Source organism: Buceros rhinoceros, unplaced genomic scaffold, assembly GCF_000710305.1.
Source record: "Buceros rhinoceros silvestris isolate BGI_N320 unplaced genomic scaffold, ASM71030v1 scaffold886, whole genome shotgun sequence".
Taxonomy (NCBI): domain Eukaryota; kingdom Metazoa; phylum Chordata; class Aves; order Bucerotiformes; family Bucerotidae; genus Buceros; species Buceros rhinoceros.
Window position 1 is genome coordinate 72006 of NW_010416711.1, and position 20784 is coordinate 92789.

At 43.8% G+C, this 20784-nt stretch overlaps 1 protein-coding gene across 1 annotated transcript in view; it reads left to right on the plus strand.

Annotated features, from left to right (window-relative positions):
• The window catches only part of LOC104494977 (dedicator of cytokinesis protein 1), a gene marked incomplete at both ends in the record, with an annotated part of 118316 nt that overhangs the window by 50657 nt on the left and 46875 nt on the right, over positions 1-20784 (plus strand). Inside the window, 6 exons of the mRNA XM_010137886.1 lie at positions 1799-1947; positions 11717-11802; positions 11989-12145; positions 15300-15340; positions 16599-16689; positions 19916-20035. Coding sequence (XP_010136188.1) covers positions 1799-1947; positions 11717-11802; positions 11989-12145; positions 15300-15340; positions 16599-16689; positions 19916-20035 — 644 coding nt within the window. The remainder of the gene's footprint in view (positions 1-1798; positions 1948-11716; positions 11803-11988; positions 12146-15299; positions 15341-16598; positions 16690-19915; positions 20036-20784) is intronic.

Consider the following 20784-nt stretch of genomic DNA (forward strand, 5'->3'; position numbering starts at 1 on the left):
GGGGCGGCCTCCGCCCGACGGGTCCTGCGAGCTCCGGGACACGTCCTGCCTTTGGCTCCCGTTCACCTCCGTGAAGGTGCTGGCGAGCACCTTGGGAGGTGGCGTCTGTGGCCTTTGTCATCACATCACCTCTTCAGTGACTCTCGTTTTGAGCAAGAAGTTTCTAAGCCCCCAGAGAAGAGGAAAGGGGAGCAAAGATTTTAAGCAAAGATTCTGTGAATTTTCATTTTTCACCTCTGAAGTTCAAAATATGTTAGTTACTTTTCTGAGGGAATCCCTGTGCTTGAAGCAATGGAAAAACCCACTGTGGCAGCCGGAGAGCTTTGTGTCGTTGAATTTGTGCCTGATGGATAACTTTTGTCACTCTTATTTGTTTTCTGAAATATCGACTCCGACTCTGTTCAGGCGTGATACAAGAAAACTGTCACCTGAGAGGCCGAGTGTAATAATAACCTGTAAGAGAGACAGAGGAAAGATTTGTGCCTCTCACTTGATATTCCGTGCCAACAACCAGCACTGCAGCATCATACAAAGCAGCTGTTTTACTTGAGTATTAATTTGCCCTAATAGGATTGCTAATGCTAATAGGATTCTGAAGTTTGCCAAATCAAGTAACTTGAATTATATCTGCTAAAAAAAGTAGTGTGTTTTGTTAGTAAAGGATTTCTTCTTGATTACATTTGTTGAGATTTATGTTAGTTCTGGTCAAAAGTGGAACTGCTAATTATAGACTTCCGTGATTTCTGCCCTACCGGTGGAGTGCAGTGAAATATAAATGAATTAAAATAAAATAAAAAATCTGTTTGTGTCACGTACCCCTGGTGACTGCAGTAGGAAACAAGAGTCTTAACGTGGAAGAAGCTGCAGGCTCCTAAACGAGCTCAGGTCCAGACCACAGCAGTGGAGGCGTAAGCCGTGTGGGATCCTGACTGTGTACACCCGTTTACACCGCGTTTGTGAGGTTCAGACGAACCCCAGCCTCTTGCCGAGAGGGCAGTGCATTCGTATTTTCTAAACTTCTGCCGTGAAATCCTCTGCCTGGAGCTCTCCGGTGCTCTGCTACAGCGGAGCCCTATGCCAGCATCAATCCGTGGAGCTGCTGAGCAGATAAGTTGCAGAACATACAACACTCTGCACTTCAGCTAATAATAATAATATGAACGGTAACTAGGTGTTTTTAACTAGCGCAATATTTATTAGGTGCCACATTCCTGTTAAGGTTTAATTCCTGCTCCGTGTGTGGAGAGCGAGCAGGGAGGGTTGGGGGAGGCGGTGGTTTTTCTTGAGAAGGTGACTGTGAAATAAAGTTTGCCAGTCAGATCAGCTCCCGAAGAAAGCAGAGATATTGTTGGCTTGGTGAGATGTACTTTCATGTCTCGAGGCTGTGTAAGCGTGCACTCGTGGTGACGCTTCGATAGACTGACGCGGAGAACATTTTGTACACTGCGGAAGATACAGAAGTCTAAATAAGATAATACAAGCGATGTGCCTTTTAGTCTGCTCTGCCAACCATCAGTTGTATTTAAAAAACCACCTTGAAGCTTAACGTGAGTGTACAATTATGGTTCTTTGTGGAAAAGAAGTTTGAGTTCTGATGCAGTAACTCAGTCGTTTGGGTTTATTCTTAACCACCCACCTCTTGGGGCATAGATAGTAATATGTGTTCCAGCAGAGTCAGGTCTGGAAAAATCCTTCGTTGCGCCATATGAGAATTTATTGATGCAGCTTTTATAACAGTTACCTTCTACCCAAGTCAGTGGCTGTTCGTTAACTCTGAAACACATCTTTTCTCTTAAAGGTCAGCATAAAATCAAGTTCATCCCGGAAATGGTGGGACCTATCTTAGAAATGACGCTTATCCCGGAAACCGAGCTTCGGAAAGCTACGATCCCAATCTTCTTTGATATGATGCAGTGTGAATTCCATTCTACTAGAAGCTTCCAGATGGTAAGCTCTAAGCTACGGCCATTTCAAATTTGTGAGAAAGATTTGATTGTTCTTTGACAAAATGTAAGAATTTTGGATGTTTCTTTTTTGTCTCAAGAATCGTATAATTATGGATTTGCTTATTCTCTGTAACTCTTGAGTGGCTGTAGCTTTCATCTGTCAGTTTTGAATTCTTGGTGAAGGAAAGGTTTGCATGGAGTGAATTAAATCTTCTGTTGTGATACAAAAAGAGAGCAAAGGCAGATGTCTGAAATGTTCACTGTGACTCAGAAAAGGAGGCTGCTTCTGAGTTAAACTGGGTGTAAAGGAAGCCTGATAATGTGGCAGAAGAAACGATAACCTCTAAGAATTTATCATCTCTAGTATCTTCTAATTTTGATACTCTCTACCATTTAACGGGTTTGAAGAGGAAGAAAAGCTCTCCAGTCAGTGCTTCTTGATGTTGTACAGGCACTGCAAAATCAAAAATACTAACGTAGCGTTTTTATTCTGTTCTATTTGCTGAAAGAAGTCCTTGAATAAGCACACAAAATCTTGTCCTGATAGATCTTTGAGAGACAAGTGGAGTGAAAGAAAGTTTCCTGACATCATCCAGTTGACCTCCTTTCCCTTGAAACTTTGCTTTACGGATTGAGTGTAAAACCAGTTAGTCCAGGTAGCGTTACGGTATAAGCCAGTGCAGCTCCTTTACACTGAGAAATTTCTCTCAGTCAGGACATGACCTTGTGAATTCTGCAATAAAGCTTGACGTGTGTTGTTTACTTTTTCCCCCTTTATATTGGCAGTTCTCTTTCTTGGATGGAAATTCTTCCCCTGTTCCGTATTTTTTTGTGAGCTATTATTCATAACCAGCTCTTAATAAATCCGTAGCCAGAGTAAATGAATATCTGCGTGGAGAGACTTAAGCAAGGGAAATGGCATCAGCTTTATTACTGTGATTTGTTTTGTGCTGGCTGGTGTGTGCAAAGGTTGTGAACTGTATTTTGGATCCATCCAATTACTGCATAATCATTCTTTCTTATGTTTGACTCCGATGATACTGTAAAGATTGAAATGCTCGCTGGGATGCCATTTAAACAGTTTCCTGTCAGATGCTCTGTTTTGTGGCTTGTCATTTTTTATTTGTACAATTATATGGATCATGAAAAATCCGAGGGTAACTTTATAGCTAAAATTATGGCCCTATATTTTCTTGACAGGAGGAAACCAGCTTTGTGTGGAATAGTTGGATGATTTTAATAAATGAATGTCTTAAATATTTCACACAAATTCTTTTTGCCTTTTGGGAAGAAAAATGCCTCATGCTTAAGTCAGAGCTGTCTTGGTTTGTAGGTACTGGACATCTATTTCTTGTGTCAGCGTAGCTTCTTTCTTTATGGATGTGGCATTGATGTGGCAGGCGCAGAGGCAGTAAACCTTTTTCCGGTGCATTTGTGAGGACGGTTGTGTCTAATGGGGAGTGATCAATCTGTCCGTTTATGGCGTTGCAGATAACGTAGTTATGTGGTTTGCTGAGTATCTCAGAGTGGTCTTTGGGGAATGAAGATCACAGCTTGTAAAGAGCAGAGAATTATAGCAAAGCCTAGGTTGGATGGGACCTCTGGAAGTCATCTGGTCCAAACTCAGCCTCAGATTGGGTTGTCCAGGGCTCTGTGAAGCTCAGTGTTGGATATTTCCGGTGAGAGAGGTTTCACCACATCTCTGGGAGACTCTTTCCAATGTTTAAGACTTTTCTTCTTCTATCCAGATGAGATTTCCTCGAATCATGTCATGTCTGTTGCTGCTTGTGTTGTCACTGGGCACCCTTGTGAACAGAGTAACTCCATCTCCCCTGTAACCACCTTTTAGGTGTTGGAAGGCTTGAGTCTGCTTTCCTCTAGGTTGAGCAAACCCAATTCCTTCAGCCGTTCTTTGTTGCAGGTTCTCCAATACTCTGCTCCTCCATTAGACCATCTCCAATTTGCAAACGTCTCTCTCAAGCTGGAGGAACCAAAACTGGATGCAGTATTCCACCCATGGCCCAACAAATCAAATAATCCTGTTGATCCTCTAGCTGTACTCTTCCCCCTCCACTGAAGGAGCACACTGCTTCTTCATGGTCAGTTTGCTGTCCAGCAGGTCATTTCCAGCAGATCATCTTGTACTGCAGCTTGCAACTATGCCATCCCAGATTCAGGACTTTAAGTTTCTCTTCCTTAAATATTACGCAATTTCTTGTTTTCTATCTTTCAGACCATCAAAGTCTTTCAACCACCACCCTTTGAGATCAGTCAGCACTTCAGCCACTTTTCCCACCCATCTCATAGTCTATCTATCTAGTCCGTATCTCACCAGCTTGTCAACAAGTAAGCTTTGGGAGACTGTCAGACACATCGCTAAGATCGAGACAACCGCAGCTCTTCGTCCAGTGAGCAGATAGTTTCATCACAGAAAGCAGTGGGGCTGGTCAGATGTGATTTATTCTTGGTAAATCTGCACTGGCTTCTCCCAGTCACCTTCTTGCCTTTTGAGTACTTGGAAATAACTTCCATGAGAGCTTGCTCCATGGTTTCCTCAGGAACTGAAGTGTGCCTGCCTCGCCTGTAGCTTCCTGGCTCATCCTTTTTGTCTCTTTTGTGTTTAAGTGATAGAAATAGATATAAAATAATTGGTTTAAGTATTACCAGTACCTAGACAAGCTTTCATGCTTCATCTGTCAGCGTAATGTACTGCATTATGCAGTCATCTATAGGCAACTATCAATTACCCTTGTCCAGCATCGCTCTCAAAGAGAACTTCAACACTGAGTGGTTGGCTGCTGTTAAACTAATCTGCCAGAAATCCAATTATCTAACCTTATTAGTCACATCAACAAGGGTTTAGATTGGCTCCACTTCTCCAGCAGATGTAGAAACCTCATGGTTTCTGGGGGAGGAATTTAGATTTTTTTGCAGAACTTGAATGCTGTGATCGCTTGTGTTCTAACCAGACTGCTCTCCCCGTGGCACTTTTAATTTCAGTATGAATTGGTTTGCCTGGTAAAACCAGTAGCAGACAGAACGGGGTTTTTCGTTCTTCCGGGATATGTAGCCCTGAGGGGGGAAAAAAAAACCCAGAAGATAAATATCTCTCGTTTTTAGAGAACTAAATTAAAGGCTGACTGAATTAAAAGTAGGAGTTGCCCATTTTTGTCCTCTCCCTCTTGAGCTGCTTTGAAGCCTATATAAAGCTTCAAAGTAGCCTGTACCTCAAAGCATGAATCCGATACTGAAGCCAGTGTGGGTCTGCAGCTCCCCGGCAGAAGGAAATGCCTCCTTCTCCTCTCTGCTTTGTTCCCTTTGCCTGCTTTACGAGTGAACCCTCCAGATCAAAGGGAATATGTCAGAGCCCCAGGAGCGATGAAAGAGAATCGGTTTGATTGTTCAGGGCCTGGTCAGGTGAACGTGATGGATCCTGCGGTTGACAGCAGGAGAGAAAGTTCATCGTGAAACAATCAGTCAGCTGAAATGTGGAATTCAGAGCGTAAAAAGCCCTGACCTTCTGCTTTTGCTGCTCTTCCTCCCAGCTGTCACTCCATTTCCACTGAGCACTCCTCTTTGTTTGCCTACCCAGAACTTTTAACTTACCTTTTCTGGACCTGTGTCATTGCTGATGTGATATTCTGCTTGTTTCTAGCTGAATCCGTTCACAGAGAGGCGCCCATGCAGGAACTGGGGTGGGGAGGAAGCGGGAGAAGGCAGGGCAGGTGTTGGATAGGTTCTCCCTATCTCACGACACTGCATCATAATTCGATTTCTTTCAACTGATCTGGTACCATTAATTGATAGAAGTAGCTTACTTTAAGAGCTAAAAAAAAACCCTAATAAATAAGGGGTTATTAATAAATAAATCTAATATTAATAAATCTAATATAAATTAATAAATAAATCTAGTCAGAAGCACTACCCCAGCCTGTCTTCCCCAAGATAATTACATTTCTCCTCAAGAAGGAAGGAAGGAAGGAAGGAAGGCAGGCAGTACCCTTATTCTTCATGGTAAAATCTGAGAGGGGAACCCCCGACTCTGCAAATGAGCAGGGAAAAATTCAGCATCCCGTATGTCTAGATTCCAGGCTGAACCACGTTGCTAAGGAGCATCAACATCAGTGATATAAGCGTGCAAGGTCCAGCATGTGTTTTGACCCTGTTAGAGAAAGGAGTTGTATAAAAGTAACAATCTGAGCCCAAAAATACAACAACGCGTCTGTCCGGTCTTCCACAGGGTGGAATGGCAGCGTAATGGAACCATAGGCCAAAAGAGAGAAAAATGGTATAGAAATGCATAAGCAATGAATGCAGAATGCAAGATCATATAGAAATGTGTGATAAATGAATGTATAATGCAAAATCATCTAGAAATGCATAATAAATGAATGCATAATGCGTACGATCGCTAAAATGAAACCGTGGTGCAGCTAAAGTACCTCTCTCTGGTGTTCTGTTGTGAGGAGAATTGAATAAGTAAAGACCAGAAGAAATAAAGGGGAAAGCCTTTTAATTCTTTTCTAAAATTTAACAGGAAATCCCAGTATCAAGACGGTCGTACTATCATTTTTATTTGCAGTGTATTTATTTTCCTGCTGGTTATCAATGAATTTCAAATCAATCTATCTAATTCTCCTTAATGAGAAGTTCCTACTTTATCTGAATCTCTCTTGACTTTTAGAACCTGTAATTCCTCATTAAGGCTTTTGACCACTTCTGAGCCTTGTGTTCACCTCCCTTTCCCTGTGCTGTAGATTTGCAGACAGAACACAAGTTAATGACTGGTCTGAGTTTCTGCGATGCTGATTCACATCTGCAGATTCACCCCTGCAATCCCAAACGTGCCAATTCAAATAAGTCATCCCCTACAGAGGATTCGTTTGATAAGTAACATTTTCAGTTATCTATGGGTGAAATGCAAATGTGGAGGATTTTCTTGTTTTCTGGCCTTTTGGCCAATGTCGGTATTCCTCCCACACCAGACCTGGAAGGCGAGGGGGAAGAGTAATGCACTAAGTCTAGAGACCTCCAAAATCACCTAATGTTTAACGGCTGCCGACCAGAATGCCATGGAAATAGGAAAGGGGACAGCTGGAACTGTTGGGAATTACCACCAGCTTCCGCAGCAGCCTTGGAACGAAGTTTTACAGCACTCCTGTGCTGTCTGCATTAGGACTGATTTCTGGTGGTGGTATCCGTCACTTGAATTTTCCATGGGAAATTCATTATTATCCCATATCAGAACAAATTTATAGCAGCTTGCAGGATTCAAAGTCCTCCTCATCTACAGCTAGATTAGACTGGCAGTCAGTGCTATAAATGCAGCCTGGGCACACTTTGGTGAACCTAAAACCAAAAGCAGTTAGTTGAGTCGACACTCAAAAGCTCTAGATAGCTTACACTGATTTATTTCCTCCAGATGGGAGATTGTAACAGGTGGGTGAAGTAGCAGATACACTTTTTGCTCGAGTTCAAACACACATCCTGAAGAGAAGCTGAGGTCTTGATCAACTGCAAGGAAAAGTTGATAATAATTCCCTGTAATCTTCCTAACGTCACCCCCCAAGCTTTCGCTGTCAACGGAAGGGTATGAATCTAACGCAGTGGTGGTGCCAGATAGACCCCCTAAGCCTCCAGAAAGAGCCTCAGCAAGTGTAAACATTGAAGATTTGGTGCTTCTTCACTTGAGTGCAAATTCCATCACAATAACTGCAGGCCTGCTTCGTGCTATTTCATGCATTTAAAAAAAAAAGGGGGAAAATTGTGACATTATCGACAGATGACAGATGCAGGGTCCCGGAGCCGATAGCTTGTGCGCCTCCAGGGCCATGTTCTTACTCCCATCATGGAAGACAATAACTCAATAAACCTCAACTTGCGCTGATGAAGCGTTCTTCTGAGGAAAGACCGCAGAAGGAATTTTAACTATGTTAAATCGTGTTTAGTCGTCTGCATCGTATCAATTCCTTGAGAAATATCAAGAATGATTGAAGAGCAGAGATATTGTAAATTATCCTTAAAAGCCCAGCAATGCCGCTAGTCCAGCCCCGTTCAACCCCAGCAGGCTGTGAGGGAGATGGCCCCACAAAGCCAAGGTTTACAGAAAATTCAGTAAAACTGATACCAGGAAGATGCTCAAGATCCTGTATGACAAATGTAATTGCTCTTCTTCATCTGAGTAATCTCTTACTAAGAAATACATCACCTAAAGGGCCCACACGGCGGCAAGTGCCATTTTTCACGTTGGTATAGAAAGTCAATTTCTTTCTGGTCTCATTAGAGAACATGAATTTCGTGACTCCGCTGTTTCATCTTTGTGTTGCTTCAGCGTTTTACTTGACATGTCCTTGTACTACGGGAACGTGTTTCAGCTTGTGTTTGCTTCTTAGAGGGGGTGGATTGCATTATTCCTCCTTTTCTCATTTTCTTGTCATTTTTTTGAATAATGGATTCCTTGTATTAAAGGCCTTGTTTCATTTCACATTTCATTCATTTCCTCACAAGGAAAGTAGTGGGGGAGTGGAAGAGGTTACCCAGAGAGGCTGGGAAATCATCCCTCCGTGGAGATGCTCAGTACTGGGCTAAGCAAGTCACAGATGACCTGGTGTAGTGTTGAAATAATCCTGCATCACCTGGAGCTGGATGAAATGACCTTCGAGGTCTCTTCCAGTCCATGTTTCCATGATTCTGAGGATCATTTGAGGAGCAGAAGAGCACCTTTGAAATGTTTTTAATCTGAGGTTTGGGCTTTCCTCTTTAAATCAGTCTTGCATAATAATAAAATTTGTTGTAAGGTTTTTATCTGTTTGGGTCCTTGGTTGATTTTGTCGCTGGACGCCTGATACAGTCTCTAGTTCAGGGTTCCTGACAGCTCACAGTTGGATTGACTTGTGCATGTCGTTAGACTGAATCGGGAATTTGCTCTGAGCAGGACTTTTTCTGCCGTTATTTGTCATGGTAGCTTGTAGGCACTGAGCTCAGAGCAGAGACTTTTTTTTTTTCTGTTTATAACACAGTTCTGGTCGGCTGCCAAGTGGTGTGTAAAAATAAATTTCCCAACTCAACCGCAGAAGACAAAAAGTCTGGGGTTGCTCTTGAAGGTAGGAAATGATGTGAATGTTACCGCAGTTAATGCTGAGGAGAACACGGAGACTTGGAAAGGGAGACAGAAATGGTGTCCTGGATCTGACTGTGGCTTTTCACATTTCTGCTGTTGAGCCTTTTAAGATGTTCAGAGATCGAATTGTCCTAACAAAGAGCAGTATGTTGGCACTGTCACAACTTACCAAGCAAATCCTTCATGCCAATGTGTATTTCTCCCTAAAACTGAGGTTTCTTAGCAAAGCAGGAACTTCTCTACAGTCTGTGGCCACATTTCGTACACAGATTGGTTCAGCTTGTCCAGCATGTGGATGTTCACAGCTGCTTTTTGCAAAAAAGTCCTTCCAGGAGAGCAGGCAGGTGCCTCCAGCTGTGGGAGTGGCTGAGGTGCTCCTCCTCGCCCTTACTTGCTGCAGGCTTTTCTCTTTTCCTGCCCAGGTTTACCTTGCCTCACGTACACAGCAGTTATTTCAGGAGAGAGGGACGGTGGCAGAGCTAAGGGCTTGTCTGCTTGGTCCTTGGTAGAGGTGTTGTGATAACCTCTGTTAGCCGAGGTGGGACTGTGTGGGCAGAGGTTAAAATGCAGCTGATGTTGGCAGAGAGATTGATGGTGGACGAAGCTACTACGCCTCCTCAAAGTGATATAAATTAAGGTGGTGAAAAGCCATGTCTTAATGTCAGAGTTTCATCATGACGTAAGTCTGTTGGCGAGGATGATCTCACACTCCTCACTGAAAAAAAAAAATGCCAGCAGAATTTCACAGTGTGGACTAAAAAAATGCAATTTCTCTTCCTTGCTAAACCAGTCTGACCCTGCTGCTGGCTGGAGGTAACAACTTGTCTTCCCCAGCTCCCCCGTGGGGCTAATGATGTAGAAACTCCCTGTCCCCTATTGTCCCCGCTGCCCCTTGGTTGTTGTGCTGAGCAGTGGTGCTATGGCCAGGGCAGCGGCACCAGTGAGGTGACCACGTGTGGCACCTGCCTGCAGTTCGACCTGCCTGGGACACCGTGGGTGAGATCATGGCCAGGCTTACCCCCTCTGGACTGGTGTCTGCGATGCTCTGGTATGGTGGCCCCATTGCCCAGATGTCTCCTCTTAGCCTCGGCAAAGAGTGCTGGGCTGGCAGGGTCCTCTGCTGGGCTGATTTGGGTTGGAAGGGACGTTTCAAGGTCATCCAACCCCCCCTGCAGGGAGCAGGGACATCTGCACCCAGAGCAGGTTGCCCAGAGCCCCAAAGTCCAGCCTGACCTGGGATGGTGGCAGGGATGGGGCTTCTGCCACCTCTCTGGGCAACCTGGGCCAGGGTCTCACCACCCTTCAGCATCAACAATTTCTTCCTTCTCTTGAGTCTGACTCTCCCTCTTTTAGTTTGAATCATCATCCCTTGTTCATGAGGTACAAGAAACGCCATTGTGTTACTGGTATGACTTAGGAGGAGGGGAAGTGCAGCACCGGGAAGGAAAGCTCCTGCCTTGAGTGGAGGTGCAAGAAAGGGTCCTGGGCACCACTCGGGTCGGCTGGTGCTGAGCCCGGTGGCTGTGGAAGTGCGTCCTTGGTCTGGAAGTACTTCAGGCTGCAGGCAGTCCGTTCCTCTTTCATTCGTACGTTACATGTGGTTAATATTAACTGGGGATGCCAAGTACATCTCTTGACATTTACAGAATGTTCGTACGTGCTGTTCTTGTGCAGGTGGCCCTTTGCTTTTCCTCGGGATAGTTAGGGACTGCTTAAGCCAGTGACAGCGAGAAGACGTGAAGACAACTGTTCCGTCGATAAACTCCCACTGTGACTAATGGGCTCCCGGTCCCCTGCCACAGGCTCCCTTCTCACCCGCGCTCTTCTGCTGCGTTCTCGTGACAGGAGGTTGTGTCTCTGGTGATGTGGATGTCTGTGCTTATTTAATGAGGAATTAGGAATTGGGTGACCTGAGCGATTGGTTACGTAACAGCGGGACAAGCCTGAGCCTTCCTCCACTAACAGGTTGCGTTCATCCCTAACCCAGGCCCCAGGGGACATAGCAGCAACACGTTGAACCCGCTGTAATCATGGAAAAATCCGATGATTTATCCAGTTTGCATTTAAAATACTCTAATGGCCACTTGCCCATATAAAACTATTACTCTTAAGTGGTTTGAAACAACTTCCTTCCCCTCTGCCATGACTTACTAACAGGTTTGTTGATGGGGTTGTGCCCTGTTGTGATCGGTAGCTTTGTCCCTGAAGAGGGGTTTAGTGACACTGGGCCGTGCCTCCAGCCTTGCGTGTTCCATCTCCTCTCTGGCAGAGCTTCCAGCTTTTTTGTGTTTTACTTTTGTAGCCATTGCTGTTATTGCAGGGGACATTTTGTGCCTGGCCTTGTGTCGTCTTTTTCCCTGCCCTCATTCTTGTCATTAATCTCCTTATTTAGTTTTTCATAATGCAAATATTTACACTTCATTTAACAGCGTGACCCATGATTTCTTCAACTAAAAAGTCCTTGTAGGGCACCAGATCATCGTGGATAGTCTAATACCAGAGCCCGCAAACTCTTAAAGTCAATCGAGCTTTAAAAGAGTGGCTAAGCATCTCGCCAAGATACCCAACCGATCTGTGAACCATCGAGGCTACGGCAATAAAGTGAAATATTTGCCATCTGATTATTTTCGCTTGCTTTGTTTAATTATAGTTTGAAAATGAGATCATCACGAAACTGGATCATGAAGTGGAAGGAGGCAGAGGAGATGAGCAGTACAAAGTGTTATTTGACAAAATGTAAGTGTTGATCAGCGGCGAGATTTATGTCACCATAAAGTCAGGAGAGAGAGCAATTAGACTACAATGAACTTTGTAGCCCAGAAATAATTAGAATCTGTTAATGATGCATAATATTTAGAGTCGCACCTGAGTCAAGGTTTTTTCTGCATGTGATTAACAAGGCAAATTTAATTGGGTTTTCAGTCTCTTGGAGCACTGCAGAAAACACAAATACCTTGCTAAGAGCGGAGAAACTTTTGTGAAGCTCGTTGTCCGCTTAATGGAGAGGTTGTTGGACTACAGGACCATAATGCACGACGAGAACAAGGAGAACCGCATGAGCTGTACGGTCAACGTGCTGGTAAGCAGAGGAGTCGCCAGCCTGAAATGGCTCCTGGGGTCCTTATCTTACACCTTTAACAAAGGATTTGCGTAAAACAGAGTATGGGGTGAGGTTCTCATGGCAGTTTGAAGAACTTTGGGGTTTTTTCCTCTTTTAGTGAAGGTGAATCTATGGAAAGACGGGTTATTACTTCTTTAATTGATTCTAATGAAAGACTTAAGGAGTGTTTCAGGGCCTGACCTCTGAGGGCTGTATGTTGATGTTCACAACTGATGCATGAACAGTTTTATGCAGAAAAACCCTCTGACATACAGAACACTGCAGTAATGCGCATTTTACTGCAGAAATTCTCATTTGCAACCCCATTTGTACTCTGCATTCCGCTCAGCTTCGAGTTCAGAATTTTTGAAGACGTTTGAGTGTTACTATTTCATTCAAAGCAGAATGTGGAATTTCCTCCTGTTAGTTCCAGAAATTCTGGAATATCTACTGCATACTTACAAACTTTTGTCCACTTAGGCTGCAGCTGGAAGCAGAAGTTGTCCCCGTAGCATACACGTCATGCTTTTGGGGCAAAACGTTAGAATATGAGATTTCTACTAGAACGAAATCAGCACATATTGAAAAATGATGGCAAAATAAATGTTACCCCAAACACAACACAAGCTAAATGTGATTTTTCCAGTAGAACTCGATGTTACCAGCTACTGAGGATTCAGAGCTTTCATCCCTGTCTCATGGTCAAAGCTTTTATTTCTTTTAAATACGTGGGGCACAGTCGGTGTTTATCGTTTATGTGCTATGGCTGATAGATTTCGTTCAGGCTGGTTTGGAAAGATCTGAGTAAATAGTTTGTAATTTGAGCACTTGTGAGTAATGCAGATGTCCTGGGCTCGTGCAGCGCAGCCTGTGTGCCGCATGAGCTGTAAGTGAAACGGCGCCCTTTAGAACGGGAGAGGAGGTAGAGACATCAAATCAGAAACTGGGATTTTGGTTTTAGCTTGTTTTCCCTCTCTGTGCACATCGAAAAGCATTGAAACGTTCAGGAAATGGGAACTTGGAGGGCTGTCACCAGCTGTTGGATTGCCCACTGAAAAGTCCTGCTGTCCTCCTGAGCAGAACCGGCGTGAGAAACGCCTGCCAGTTCACACCAAGCAAGAGAGGGAATAAAAGAGTCGCGTACGCATTGGCAACGATTTTTAAAACTGGAAAAACGTCCTATGGAAGGTGCATTTATTTCTCCTTCCCTTCCTCATAATACTCTGCACCTCCTCCTGGTAATTCCTGCCGTCCCAACCGCAGGGACCAATGGCACGCTGGGGTCTCGGTTTTGTTTCTCTGAGTGGCTTTAACAGCCTCTCCTGATGCTGAGTTTTGTCACCTGGATTTTTCAAGTTTTTGCGGGTGATAAATTTTGTGGGAGATTTGCTGCTGCTGAGTAAAATCACGGTGAGATACCCACACCCAGCCCTGCCGCTGAAGGCTGCGGGAAACACAGGAGAGCATCGCAGGGCAGAACTTCCCTTCCTGTTCCGTAGGCAACATTTAAAACTTTATCTTGATTTTCAAGTCCCGTTTGCCCTCCAGGGCCAGCTCAGTCTTTTCATCATTCTCAGGCACTTGAAGTGAAATTTATGCTGCTACAAAAACTCAACCCAGGGCTGATACTCAGCACAATTCCCACCTGAGGTCTCCAGGGGATCTTAATTGGGACTTTAATGATGCAGAGGCTTTCGCAGGATTGCTTCTGTCTGTATTGACTCTAGTTTAAGCCAGAGGTTTTGATGTGCATTTAAGTCGGCGCTGATGTTAAAACAGAAACCATAAAAGCCCTACCTGTTCCCTCAGCTGCTTGTTCCTACCCCTGACAATCCTGGCGAATGCAAGCGTGCCGCCAAGGTAGCAGAGCAGATCCAAGGAGGGATCTCGCTGAAAGCTCACGCTCTTCTCCGGTTATTCTTCATCCCCATCCGTTCTGCAGCCTGCTGGCTGCAGAGCTACACACGTGGGGGCCAGCACAGAGGAAGGGGGATGTGGGAACCTGCACCCAGAGGTGGGGCAGGAGCAGGGACTGCTTTTTAGGGGAGAGGGAGCTGTAGTAAATCCAAGTGTCAGCCTGCTGCCCAAGCCTCTTCCCATTTTGGTTGATTGGATGTTGCTTCTTGAAACGCATCAGATAAAGTGGGTTTACATTACTGCACCACCTGAGTCAGAACTCTCTTCTGCTTTATAAAAGCAAACAAAGCACAAGACAAACAGAAATTTTTCGTGTGGTTCAGTTTGTCTCTTGAGTTGAACTCAAAACCAGCAAGCAGTGACATCAACTCAACTGGTCTGTCCGCTGAACAACCCATCCTCTCCAGCTGAGGTGTGTAGAATCTACCCGCTATTTCTGTTCTCTGAAGGAGCAGGTTTGTGTTGGCCTTCTGCACCTATTAGTGCTGGGCTGGTGCATCAGTTAGGGGCTGCCCAGAGTGCTTTAATTTAGCACTGAAATATATTTCAATTCAGTGGAGGAGAAATGTCTTTGTACTTTGTTTTCTTAGGTATATTTTACCTTTTGAAGACAAACTTCCAATTAGAATCAGTAATACTTAAAATGTCTCACCCAATTTATCATATCCTGCATTTACAATATTTGCAGTGTTAATTAGTCTGTCTCAAGACCTGGAGGCATTAGGCATTTCTGAAGAGACTGATGAGAATGTGTGGCACACAAAACCAGAGAAATAAGGCTTATCTAACTGTATTTCCAAAGAAACTCTTAGATTTCAAGAGCAGATGATGTACTGCTCGACTAAGCTTTGGAGTTTTAAATCCACAGATCAACTGCTGCTTAAAAATTGTGAGTTTATATATTACAAAATTTCAACTGAAAATGGTTAATAATGCGTGATTGCAAATGCCAGAAGCAAGTTTCTAGCAGTGCCATTTTTGCAAATTTTTAACCTTTGCAGTGATTCGTAAGCCCTAATATACGGCACTTCCCGAAACAGCAGGGCATTAGGCTTTATAAGTTAAATAACTTGTGTTCTATCACTGGAGGCAAATTTCATTTTGCAGTTTGGAGGTTGCTATTATGCAATTATGAATTTTTAATTTAGATCGTGTTCTGTATACATCCCAGACTCTGCAATCAAAGACCTTGTAACAAAATTATGTTGTTTTTCAGAATTTCTACAAGGAGATTGAGAGAGAAGAAATGTACATAAGGTTTGTAAACCTGACCGGTGACAAACTCTGCTTGACTTTCTGTAGTGTAATTGGTGAAAATTAAGTTCGTATGAATCAGTTGCTTGGGGGCTGGAGGAAAAGAAGTAATGGAAAAACACCAGGTGGAACCTTCAGTACATCCCAAAGCTGCTCTTCACGCTGAGCGTTAGAAATCGGAGTCGTGAGATTGTTTTGTCCCCCTTCTCCAACTCCTTCAGTTACATTATAGTCAACACTGAAACACCCAGGGGTGTTGTGACATTAAGAAAACAAATAAGTCAGAGCTGAGCAAAGAAATAATTTTGCCTCCTGGCGAGGGACAAAATATGTGACTTGGGGTTTGGGGGTGAAAAAGCTGTCAAGTAATATCACGACTGATACTTATTTTAAATTTAAAGCTTTTAGGAACCTTTCAATATCTTATTTTCGCAGAAAGTGCAAATGGGAATATTGATGTGCTTTTTGTAGACCTCAGGGTTCCTGGTCCTCTGTGCTTTGGCTCGAAATGGGGTAGACCGTTGTGCTAAAATGGTAAAGGCTGTGTTTTTACGGCTATTTTTCCTGTCTAGGTATTATTCATATCATTCAGATGCTTGTTACCTTTCTGGAAGAGTTTTCGCTTGTGAAGTTGCTTCCTGTTGTTTAAAGGTTCTAATTAGTGCTTTAATAGTTTGCAAAATCAAATCAAATCTAGCAAATCCAGGATTTGTAGCTGTGGAAGAACACGTAAAGTTACGAGTCGTAGATCTGCCCTATTCAGCACCTCCATAAAGACAAGTTGACTCTCACTGTCAACTTGTCAACTTGTCAACCCCCACCCAAATTCTCTCCTATTTCTGTTAACAAACTTATCACATGTCTTCACAAATATCAGAGTTTGGTGTTTTCACTGGCTTTTCCAAAATACAATTGTGACGGTTTGGGAGGGGGTTGTTGGGGATCACTAAACCCCCCCAACAAACAACTGAAGGGAATCCCCTTCCAGAGGTGTGATGGCTTTGAAGGAAGAAGATCTGTCTCCATAGCTGAACAGCGAGAGCAGTATCTCGTTCCACATCACGAGTCATTGGGATGCACTGGAAAAAGGACACCACAGAAATGCAAATGGTCCTGCATGTAGAAATACGAGTTACACCTGACCCCACCTGTATGTAGTTGTTTGAAGATAGTGTTGAACCATCGCAGTCTTCAAAGTAAATTATTCCGTCACATTTAAGAACCAGCTGTTTTTAAGAGCCGTGGTTTTTCTTGCTCGCAGGTATTTGTACAAGCTGTGTGACCTGCACAAGGAATGCGATAACTACACGGAAGCTGCCTACACGTTACTCCTGCATGCAAAGCTCCTGAAGGTAACCCCCAAAACACGCGGCGAGTTGTGACCAGTAGCGGTATTGTTCGTCACTCTTAGGACAGCTCTCCAAACTGGTGAACGGCTGCGTGCTGCCTCTGGTGTCCGTTTTACCTTTTGCATGTGTAACTACTACAAGCAGGGAAGCATCCCGCTGCCATCGGTGGATGTCAGAGCGTGCTTGACTCATCTTGGTCTGAAATGAAGGGGAATGCGGCTGAGCCAAGGCCATAGGTTTTAAACTGCAAAGCTGCAATTTCAATTTCTTTTAAATATCAAAATTACATCATGGAATGTGTGGAAGCACCAAAACACATATTTTAGTAAATCAGCGCTCCACAAAGTTGTTTTTGCAAAGACAATACAAGGGAGTTCTGGAGACTCTTCTTGAGTGCTCCTGGACATCTGTAGGTTCAGTTTTGATGGCAAAAAATTCAGAATTTATTTTGGAAAAGAGAGATTCAAGTGGTCTTCTTTCCAAGTTCACACCTTTAAAAGGTACATGTAGTTGTAACACAATGTTACACGGTTCATAGCACTTTTAGAGAGACACCACAATATTGCTGTTCCTCAGGGCACGTTTTGGTGTAACCTTTTATTCATAGCTCAAACCCGAGCTATAATCCAAGCATTAAATAAGACTAAATATGATGCAGAGCATACATGGGCAATTTAAATTATGACACTTTGAGATGTATTTGCTGTGCTTTAAAATAAATAGATGGTTATTACCCGAGAAAACATCAGCAAGATTCGCCAGGAGTGCAGGAGCGCTGTAGGACTAGCTTTATTCGTCATTAAAAGCAGGGGCAGTTGTTGGACACAGCCTGCTGGGTGCAGTCACTTCTTTGGTAATGAAATTTTCTGTGCTGAGACATGTGTCAAGAGAGATGAAGATGTGTGGAGATGCCTCTGACACCTTCAGTCCCGCAGAACCGTGCAGCTTGAGTCAAAGTTCGAGTGAGTGACTCGCTGAGTCTGTGGCTATAAAGATCTCTCTTACTCCCACAAGCGACGTGCAACAGGACGGCCAAATTGTGTCACGCTTGCTCATCACGCTTTGCATGAGCAACCCTTCTAGACACGATAAAGCATTCATTCCCCGCCACAGGTGCTCTGTTTTCTGGAGAAGTGATGCCATAAAGTGTCATTCAAACTTATACCTGTTACAGCTTGAACTTGTTAGTCAATGATGTGCTTTAGAGAATCACAGACTGGTTTGGGTTGAAGTGACCTTGGAAGCTCATCCAGCCCAAAAGCCCTGCAGAGAGCAGGGACATCTGCACCTAGAGCAGGGTGCTCAGAGCCCCAAGGTCCAGCCTGACCTGGGATGTGCCAGGGATGAGTTTAGCCAGTGTGGGGTTTTCTTACAGATGTCTTCAGAGATCAGAGCATATCTTAATATACTCCTTTAATTTAGGGAGGGAAATACCCGGATTTCTTTTCTTTTAGTGCAAATCTGTCAAAGATTGCAAATGGAAGGGTAGTATTTGTCACAGGTTTCGTCACTAAGCAGATATTTATTAATAGAATTACGTTACAGTTTGGAATTATTTCATTTTGAAAGTGTATTGCTCTCATACAATATCCCGTTACTACCAGTAGTTAGTGGAGGATGGAGTTGTTCAGTGTGGCTTGAGGAGCAACAGTCTTATGGTGTGTGCAACTTGAAGTGATGAAGATTTCCATCAAACCTTGCAGACAGGAGTTTTGATGACACTCGTCATTGGCATATACTTCATCACGCCGATTTTAATGGGATCACGGGTCAAGACTGAGCGTTCAAGAATTTCACCTTTAAATCTGTGAGAAGGCTGTCTCTGTGCAGAGAGAGCCACCATCGTTTGCTCCGCATGACTGCAAGCTGATGAGGCGCACTTAAGACTCTAGTTGTGTTTTTAACCCATTTAGTTGAAATTAAGATGTTCAAAACTAACAGAACGTAGTGTCTCCCAGTGTTCTGAAATACATGGCATTGCTTTGCAGACTCCATGAAGTTTGTGCTGCTCAGAAACACAGCTTGGCAGAGCAGAGTTGTCAGAGCTGTCTGCTTTAGCCAACACAAATGTTTCGGCCAAATTAAGAAGTAGTTGGGTGAAGTTTAATAAGATACAGGAGGTAAAACTGGGTGATGTGACAGCAATTCTGCGAATAAATCTGTGAGTTGCTGATCTCTGCATGATCTTCTCTTCTTTTCCTAAAGTTATACTATTAGAGGGAGCAGTCCTCCTCCTGTAGTAACGCTGAATTTCAGAGAAGAACATGAACAGTTCTTTAATAATTAATTTATATTTTTGAACTTGGTTTCTTAAGGCCACAAGTGCTATTGGAGCACCGGTCCCTGTTTCTTTCTGAATCTGTGAGAAGTTTCATTGGATTTAATGGAGGTTTGTGATTTGATTTGATTTGATTTGATAGAGGCTTGTGCGTCTCTAAGGTATTAACTTCCTGTCAGCCTCAGGAAAACAGACAGCCTGTAGTATTAGTATCCTCTCTAGGGAAAAGGCTCTGGTACTGTCTTGTCCCCAGGCAGGTCGCAGAGAATATTACTGGGAGGACAGAAGGGAGATGAAGGAGAGGTGATAGGAATACTGGAGTCCAGAGGTCCGTACTGGACACCAGAATGTACCAGTGCAAGGGAAAAAACTGTGGAGAATGGCTCGGTCCAGTCAGGTGTAGGAGGAAATCTATTTAATATCAGTGTCTCGCTCCTCATCTGTCAGGCATTTGCTGGAAGAGCAAGAGCCACTGATGGCGGACAGGCTGTAGAAAGTTAGTTGTGCTTTTCCGTGCCTCCAGATGTTCTCTATGAATTTTAGTACTTTAATTCCTGTGCCTCGAGTCCTTTCCATTTTGTATTGAAGTATCTTGGCTTCAGGGCTTCTCTCAGCATAAACCTGCAAGTGCTCGTGATGCATCCAGCGGCTTGTACCCATCAGTGGGCCAAGGTCGGACTCATCAAACCCCCAGAGGAGAGGAAGCCACCTCAAGAAGCTTCCTTCCAGCTGATATATGTAATTAGCCTCCAATTACCACGTTCAAATAAGTGGTCTCTGTGCCTGAGGAATGAAAAGTACCCAACTGCGAAAAAAAATCGTTAGTGCGTTAGCTGTGGTACCACTTACTTAAATTTTTTTTGAAGTGTCTTTTATTTAGCCTGATTTTGCTGACATATTTCATAACTTTTGATTTACTTTCACCTTTCCCCCCTTTCTCATCTGATTTAGTGGTCAGAAGAAGCATGTGCAGCACATCTTACCCAGCGGGATGGATACCAGGCTGCTACTCAAGGACAGCTGAAAGATCAACTGTATCAAGAAATTATCCATTACTTTGACAAGGGCAAGGTAAAGAGGGAAGAAGAAAGTCCAGATCTGTTTGATTGCTTTTCTCTCTGCTCTCGAAGTGGAATAGTAAACATAGTTTGCATCCAGTGACCTTCAGGCAGCTTTAAACGTGTTGTAAGTTGTTTGGAGTACTTTATGTAAACGGTCTGTCAGCCAGCACTTAATGATACTAAAAAAAAAAAAGAAAAAAGGAATCAATGGCCCATTTATAACTGCTGTGTTAAGAGTAAATATAGGTGCATCTGGTGCCACGGACCAAATAAAGAAGCGACGCACGTCATTTGGGGGACTGACTTTTCCTGGCAATTACAATAGCTAATGCAACCCTTCAGCTCCCCTTGTTTTCTGTCGAGTACACGAAATAATTCCCTCCGAGAACTGGTTCATATCGTCAGGCAGAAATGACGTCGGGTGAGAACATCTCATTGCCATTGTGTCTTTGAGTGCAGAACGAATCTGGCATTGCACGGTGGGACGGGGAGAGTGCTGGCGTTCCTGGCCGCGGCGAGGAAGGGGTTTAACTTGGTGGACAGGGACAGGTAGGGATGTGTCAGTGTTTGGAGATTTCATGCGCAAAATGTTTAACTACAGAGTAGAAGGCTCTTTGTCCGACCATTTCAGAAGCGGGAACGTGGGGGTTTAAAAGAGATCCGTGGGGCGTAATTGCAGCGCAAACAGAAATGTCATTTTCTGGTAGAACTAAAATACTATCCAACCGGCTCCTGTTTTCCAGGTAAGTTTTCAGCAGG